Source organism: Sinocyclocheilus rhinocerous, unplaced genomic scaffold, assembly GCF_001515625.1.
Source record: "Sinocyclocheilus rhinocerous isolate Xijiao unplaced genomic scaffold, SAMN03320098_v1.1 scaffold15197, whole genome shotgun sequence".
NCBI classification, from domain to species: domain Eukaryota; kingdom Metazoa; phylum Chordata; class Actinopteri; order Cypriniformes; family Cyprinidae; genus Sinocyclocheilus; species Sinocyclocheilus rhinocerous.
This window is the reverse complement of record NW_015660191.1, coordinates 1-8,431: the sequence shown is the minus strand read 5'-3', so window position 1 is coordinate 8,431 and position 8,431 is coordinate 1. Positions and strand designations below refer to the sequence as shown.

The 8,431-nt window shown below is 38.3% G+C and overlaps 1 protein-coding gene and 1 long non-coding RNA gene across 2 annotated transcripts; both read left to right on the top strand.

The window, feature by feature from the left end:
• Positions 1–2,604: 2,604 nt before the first annotated feature.
• Positions 2,605–3,399, top strand: LOC107724935 (epidermal differentiation-specific protein-like). Its single transcript, XM_016534033.1, has one exon. The coding sequence runs from the start codon at positions 2,705–2,707 to the stop codon at positions 3,221–3,223; it is 519 nt and encodes a 172-aa protein (XP_016389519.1). The 5' UTR covers positions 2,605–2,704; the 3' UTR covers positions 3,224–3,399.
• A 4,497-nt stretch (positions 3,400–7,896) lies between these two features.
• LOC107724936 (uncharacterized) lies at positions 7,897–8,369 on the top strand. The gene is made up of 3 exons (XR_001638062.1): positions 7,897–8,008; positions 8,106–8,197; positions 8,299–8,369. It is a non-coding gene; the product is annotated as an uncharacterized LOC107724936 (long non-coding RNA).
• The last annotated feature ends 62 nt before the right edge of the window (positions 8,370–8,431 follow it).

Genomic DNA, 8,431 nt, shown 5'->3' with positions numbered 1-8,431 from the left:
GTGAAACTTTTGGAGTACCTTCAGTATTGAGCTGAAGAAACATACTCGCCAATGCATTTGTAAAATATAACATTTTACATCCAAATTCAAAATGGTTAATGCCCAAATTGGCTGACAAGGAAAAATCGTGCATTGTTCAACTTGGTATGTAGAAGAAGAAGAGACTAATGATTAGGGTGAGTAAAACACAAGCCAATTTTCATTTTTGGGTGAACTAACCCTTTAAGTAGCCCTAATACCTGTGTACTTACATAGTAACTAGGTGTGTACGTAGTATGTAACCACAGTGTAAGTACACATTGGTACATAGTATCTACAGCTCTAATGTTTGTGTAACTACACGTATGTAGCAACCCACTGAATTGTATGTGTAAGTACAAATGTGTAACAGGACATTGGTAACACAACACTTTTTGGTAAATTAAATAATCATTTATAACAGTGCTAACAGCACTTTTTGGTAAAGAAAGTGTTACACTTTATATTAGATTTACCATGTAATTACTCTGATGTTACACAGCAGCAGCCAGTAAGTTAGGCTTTACATATAAATTGTGGTCGGTGCCCAGAATGTTACACTTTATATTAAGTGGACAGTTCCTGAAGAGTTAACATGCAAGTACACTGGTATTACAGTGGTGCACCAACTCCAACAACTTGAGATCCAACTCCTCCCACTTTACATAGCCCTAAACCTACCCATCTCCACCCCCTGGATCAAATGGTTCCAATTACTCTTATGCATATTGTTGTTACAAAATCTACTGTTACACGAGTACTTAGTGAAGTGAAAAAAAGTGTTGTTGCCAATGTCCTGTTACACGTTTGTACTTACACAAACCATTCTGAGGGTTGTTACATGTGTGTAGTTACAGAAATATTACAGCTGTAGATACTATGTACCAATGTGTACTTACATAGTAACTAGATGTGTACGTAGTATGTAACCCCAGTGTAAGTACCAAGGTATTAGGGCCACAATATAAAGTGGGACCAAAAAAATAATGCATTGCTTTAACAATGCTTGCATTTTAATGTCTTGTATTTTCAGGACTTGCAGTTTTAGGGGCTGAAATTCAACATAGTTGTATATTTAGGCTGTGTTGTTGCATGTGGTTTGCCACTACAAGTACACTGTAGCACTATCTTAGGTCTTACATTACAGGCATTGCGGTTTATTGCTCTGGCCATATCTGCAGTCCTCGTTCCTCCCTGCAGCAGGACTACAGTAACTGGCTTGGTTTGTGTGCCCTGTAATAGCTTGTTTGCAATCACATGATTCTAAAGACGCACAAAATTCAGATGGAGGGCAGGAAGTGAAAAGCAGAATGGATGAGATGGAGGAAAGTCCGTGCTGTACTGGTTTAGGCACTATTACAAGAGAAAGGTATAAACAGAAAATCACAACATATGTTGGACGTGATCCTTATGTTATGAAGAGGAGCGAATTTTCAACAAAAATTGAAATACTTGCCTGCTATCGAGGCAGTGGATATAGGCTAAGCAACTAACCCTGATTGCAAACAAGCTGTTAAGTGAATCCTGCATTTATATGAGGGATGCGGGATATACAGTATGTCACTCCTGAAACTGTGCTGCTTGTACAGGGTATGTGGCCGTTGGTCCTGTAAGCAGCATGTAAAACAACACTTTTATTCAAATTCTGTATTGATTATAGCCTAGAAAGCGAGCAAATAGCGCTTCGATATAATCACTAAAAAGCTGTCACACACTTCAATTTATCTCACAATGTTCCGTTATAATCAGTGAAGCTCTCTAAACTTCACATATAATATCTTCTTTGCATCGTGTCTACATGTGGCGTTTAGCATTGAGTGAATTCTGATTGTCTCGTGCTGAATGCGTGAGAGTTGGCAGCCCTGTATCTATTTATATATTTCTTATATTAACCATTTGCACACACAAGCATTATCCGGCTCCGCTCCTCCCGACCGCAGACGCAGGTTTCAACTCGTAAATACGATCTATCCGACATGACTTGAACACACCATAAGTGAAGGTATTGGGTAATGTGATGAAGCATCAGAAGTGGCATAGTGGTTACAAAACAAATTGCTTCATTTCTTCCACTAAATAGGTGTTTCTCAAATATGCACTGAAACGAATGCATAAAGGGACGTTTCTTCGGGAAAATGGCATAATGTACAAAAAGAGGTATTTATGTAAAACATAATTTCAAATGGTGGATGCAAATCGAAAATAATTCGTGCTTTTTAGAGAATATTCATTTAAAGTGAAATGTAATTATTTTAGTCCACCCCGAGATTTTAAAAAGGTAAATGTCAATGCTTCACCGTGGAACTAGCATGTAGCTGCCATAAATTGTTAGTAATCAGGGTTTGTGAAACTGCAATTGATTCATGCGCAAGTAAACTTTTCACATTAAAAAGTCTGGTTTTGTTTGTACCATATAGCTTTGTCATGTAACTTGTATAGAGCACATCAAAGACATGAGCAGCAGTCAAAGTGAACACATGACCATTTTTTTCAGCCAAGGAGCTGTGTTTCTCAGCTGCCAGACCTACATGGACTGTCATATTCTTGTCAACGCCCACTTTGGTGTATTTGGGGTTTAAGAGGCAGCTTTGCGCACCATTTAAGGCACTTTTCCCAGCAGAGCCACGGGAAGCTGATTAAGAAGCACTTGCCTTCTCCAGCCTCTGATCTCCAGTTATTGTTCAAAATGAGCAAGATTGTTGTTTTTACCAAAGAGGGCTTCAACGGCAGAACAACTGAATTCAAGAACAATGTCAACAACTTAGAAAAAAAGGGCTTCAACAACGCCATCTCATCTCTCAAAGTCATTGGTGCACCATGGGTAGTGTATTATGACAAGAATTTCACTGGAAAGCAGCGGGTGTTTGAGGAAGGAGAATACGCTACTCTTGAGGACAAAGGAAAGTTTTCTTCCCTCAAGATGATCACAGATGACCTGGACGACCCTGAAATCCAGCTGTTTGAGCACGTGGACTTTCAAGGAAGAAGTGTGACCCTATACAAAGAAACCAATCTTCACAACATTGATTTCAGTGACACCGCTTCTTCCCACAAAGTGAAAAGTGGTGTCTGGGTGCTCCACGAGCACGTCAATCATCAGGGTGACCAGCTTGTGTCTTTCCCTGGGGATGAAGTTCCCAGCTATCTTCCGCTCTCCTTCAGCGATGTGGCCAGCCATGTGCATCCCTTGCTGCCGAAGCCATAGACAGCATCATTCAAAGTACACTCTCTGCAGCTGAATATAAACTGGAACCCGTCTGGGAAGAACAAGGCAGGTGGTGGGGAATGACTGATCTTGACAAGAAACAATGACTGTGACTCCAATAAGTCTGAAAAAACTTCATGCAATTTAATGCAACCTTATCGATTACAGATATCTGTCTGAAGACATTCAGTGTATGCTAATTTGGCAAGTGTTCTATAACAGTGATGGAATTTTTTTTATTTAACATTTTAAGTTGCTTTGGCTATTCATCTATAGTGATCAGTGGCAGTAAACATGCAATAAAGTACAGCTTTGGAATTGTAACGCTCTCTGTTTCTTGAATTCTCATTTGCCTTTTTACAATAGTTTTTCAAAGTTATCCCTCTATTACATGTACCACCGTCCATGTAATCCTTTACAGTCACTGACCAATGATGCACTTTTAATACCTTTCATGGCAGTTTGTTTTTCTAAACATAGTTGAGATTTTAATTTGCCCCTATATTCTGGGGTGAAACTGATATGGAATAAGATGGATATTTGTGCATTGTGGTGAAGATTTAGCTTTAGTTTAAATTAAATAGTCATTGTAATATCTCTCTGCAGCCACATGTGTCATTAAAGAATTTAGGTCATTAAAGAAATACTTAATCGAACATGGTTTAGATTAGAATGACATGAGGAGTCTGTAAAAACAGAAATTTAAGTAAAGACTTTTCTTCTGTGGAAAACAATTAAAGGTATTTTGAACAGTATCTCAGCTGTTCTTGTTTTTGTCTGTATAATTAAAGTCCATGGACAGATTCATACCTTTTAAAATCCAAAAACAAGAATAGAAATTTTTTTTTTTTGGTGAATTATCCGTAAAAGCTTTGTTTGTCTTCGGAACACAATTTAAGATATTTTGGATGAAAACCGGGAGGCTTGTGACTGTCCGATTGACTGCCAAGTAAATTACACTGTCAAGGTCCAGAAAAGTATGAAAGACATCGTCAGAATAGTCCATCTGCCATCAGTGGTTCAACCGTAACGTTATGAAGCGACGAGAATACTTTAAAATCAAAGCGTAAATACACGTAGAAAACAAATCCTTCTGGCGCGGCTGACACAGAAGAGCGTACGCTGCTTGCATTCAGCTCATATTCTCCAAAATGGCACTACGGTGATGTGGAGAGAGACAGAGGAGACAAATTGTTGAATAAAGTCGTTATTTTTGTTTTATTCGCGTACAAAAAGTATTCTTGTCGCTTCATAAAGTTACGGTTGAACCACTGATGGCAGCTGGACTATTCTGACGATGCTTTTCATACTTTTCTGGACCTTGACAGTGTAAGTTACTTGGCAGTCTATGGGACAGTCACAAGCCTCCCGGTTTTCATCCAAAATATCTTAAATTGTCTTCCGAAGACGAACGAAGCTTTTACGGGTTTGGAACGACATGGAGGTAAGTGATTAATGACTAAATTTTCATTTTGGGGTGGAGTATCCCTTTAAATACTACACTAATTGTAATTGTAAAAATAAATTTTAAGTCACTAATGGACCATAATTATTACACAAATAGTTTTTAGCACCAAAAGATCTCCTCAAAATATTAAACATATTACTGAACTAAAATATAGGACATTTATTAAGCTGAAAAATAGTAAAGGTGTATAGTCACATTATAAGTAAGTAGGGTTGTAACGCTATACTGGTACGACGGTTTATCACGGTTTGAACGTGCATGGTTATCATACCGTAAACATTTTAATATCTATGGTTTAAAAAAATGAATGAAAAAAAAATCTCACCATTGCTAGCTGCTTCTGCATTCACTTGGCTGCTTACACGCACTTACAGCAGAGAAAATGACAGAGACAGAGATTATATCTAATCTCTATCCCCGTTGAAAAAAAATGTAATCTGCAGTATGGGAATACTTCGGATATAAAACAAAAACGAACGCGGGGTTGTCCTTGACGACGGATTCAATTTGCAAAAAAATGTGGACACAAAGTGGCTGCAATTAAAGCAGGCAATAAATCCGACATGTTCGCTCATATTTGCTGACACCATCTCTCCGTGCAGATGAAGGTGTGTCGTATTTATAACAAGTTATAAACTAAGGTCGTATGATTTCCGTGATGCAGAGGGAATCTTGGTGCAGTCGTGAACATGGAATTTACAGTATAACGCGGATGTCACGTAAAAAATGCACTCTAATGGATGGATAAATAAAAAGTAGATATGATATGTGTCTGTAAATATTTCTGCACATAGAGACTGCTATATAAATAATCTGCTTGTTTCTGCATGTCTCTGAGTGGGATGCACTTTTTTCCAGGGGTTTCAGAACAGCGTAACACCGTGTCTACACCGGATGCGAGCGGCGCGGCGCGACAAAACACTATAGACCTCATTATAATCAGTGATGCTGGATGTGGCGCGACACGACAAATCCCGACAGAAAACTGTTGCTGCGTTCTATTTATTGACACAAATTTCAAATGATTTTCAACAGTCGCTTTGTCGCTTCCAGTGTATACAGACTTTAGCTGTTGCATCCGGTGTAGACACGGTGTAATCGAAACTGTGTCATCAGGCAGGCGTGGCCTATTTGAGAATCTGCACAGGTCATCAATCATGTGCAGCTGGGGAAAAGCCATTTACTTCAAATACCTGATCGCAGGGGTTTTGTGTCAAATGCCTTTTATATTCATATACAGTAACTTCAGATACCTGTCCTGATCACAGTGGTTTTGTGTCCAATACCTTTTATATTCATATACAGTAACTTCAGATACCTGTCCTGATCACAGTGGTTTTGTGTCCAATACCTTTTATATTCATATACAGTAACTTCAGATAACGGTCCTGATCGCAGGGGTTTTGTGTCAAATACCTTTTATATTATGTACAGTAACTTCAGATACCTGTCCTGATCGCAGGTGTTTTGTGTCAAATACCTTTTATATTATACACAGTAACTTCAGTTCCCTTTCGGTACTTCACTCGTACAGCGTCGCTAGACGCTATGGGGAAAAACTCCTTTTTCTCCGAGGACTGAAGCCTCTGGGCAAGCCCCACGCAGAAGCATACTGTAATCATATACTTACCCTCAAATTGTTCTAAACCTCTATGCATTTTTTTTTTCTCTTAAACATAAAAGAAGATATTTTGAAAATGATCGCAACCAATTTCTAGTCCCCATTGACTCCAATAGTGTACTTTTTCCTATATGGAAGTCATGAGGGCCCAGCAACTGTTTGGTTACCAATATTGTTCCAAATATATTCTTTTGTGTTCAACAGCAGAAGGAATCACATACAGGTTTAGAACATCAACAGAATTGTCATTTTTGGGTGATCTATTCCTCTAAAGCAGCCTAATATAGCTGTTGTTGCCGTTTGTGTCAATAATGTAAATCAAACATCAGAAAGAAAATCACTTACTGTCTTTGACTGAATAACTTTTGTAAAATAAATAAGAATGAATGTATATTGAATTTATACAGTGAAGACTATTCAGCCTATTTGCACATTTTCTTTATACAATATAATATTTATTATTCAGTGCTTTAAGTTTTTTTTTTAAGTAGGCCAATTTTTTTATTATCTTTGTTCTGTTGTAGCCTAATTTGTGACTGTTTACTTGTCTTCAGTAAGCTTATTTTTACTTAGGCTTGTATTATTTTTTGTGATATTGAAATTGGTAACAAACATTTCAGTGCATCAAGAATTTTGATATGGGACAAAAATCATATTTTAAGCTTTTTGTATATATATATATATATATATATATATATATCATTATGAGCTCCTTTCAGGAACTCAAGGTCATCTCTCCGGGATTCTCCAGACAAGCCTTCGCAAAGCTGCTGGACTATCGCACTAAGACTGGAGGAAGAGTAAGTGTAATTGTTTTACCATATTATCTGATTGCTTTCCATAAGCAGACCTCATCACATACACCATTTCATTCTATATATCTTCCAGTCTGGACATATCAACGGCGATACACTACAGCGCAGCTTCTTAGAGTTTTCATATGCTTGATTTGAAGAAGACCAGCTCTGCTGTGGTGCTCCTTTCACCTGCCCAGCCTGCACGCCGGAAATCTGGGCTGTTTCAGCCGATGGAAACAGAAAGCTATATCGCTTTCGCCGAGACACAAGGTGGTCTTTTGTTTCAGTCTTTTTATTGATTTATTCATTTACTTTATATATTTAATGGATGTATTTCCTATTTTTCTTTCTTCCTCAGCTCTGATGATCCTGCCTTTTTTGAGGGGCTCTTTGTGGCTGAAGACGTTGTGGTGTCTAGATTTGTGGAAACCATACAGAAAGCAGTGAGAAATGCAAGTTTCAATCATAACTTGACCAAAAAGTTGTTACAAAAAGAACCATATACTGTATGTCCGACCTTGATTTCTTCCCCTCTTCAACTACTACTCCAAAATCAAACTGAGAGAAATGCCATTGCTTTTCTTTGATTTGTTGTGTTTGTTATGTGTGTCATAGACAGGGAAAGGGCACATGTGGGGTCTCCCGGTGGACAGCAGCGAGGGAGACATCAAGGAGGGCTTGCATAATTATTTCTTGTACAGATTGTAAAGCCCTTTGAGGCAAATTGTGATTTGTGATATTGGGCTATGTGATTGAATTTCTTTCACCCATTTACTAATAGATTAAATGGAGTGGTAGGAACCAGGAAGGAGCAGGGACAACCGCCGGTGAGGAGGTCGAGCAAGTGAACAGCTACCTCTCACGTTGTGCCCTGACAACCAAATATATGTCCAAAGCAGGTAATCAGATTGTTTGCAATATTCTTTTTTTATTATTATTCTATTTATTTATTTTTTTTAGATTAAGCATCATAACCTTATTATTTGCTTTAAACAGCACGGGTGGACATGCTTACATTGCATGCAATGGGGTGGAACCACAAAAAACGTCTCTCTCTACATCAGTCACTTTCAACAAGATATGTGAAGGTAAGTCTCCTATTAATTGTTTTATGTGTCATTTTGTTGTGTGCACTTGGCCTGTTTTTAACCGTACTAAGTCTTGATTATTGTATAACACTGTTTCTCAGACTTGTCAGAGACTCCGGGATGAAACGGCAAGGCTAGCTGAACTAAAAACAGAGTTACTTTGCAAAGATGAAGTGCTGTCACAGTGGCTTCTGATGTGAAGGAATGGGCAGCTGGCGGTAAGCATGACCAGAT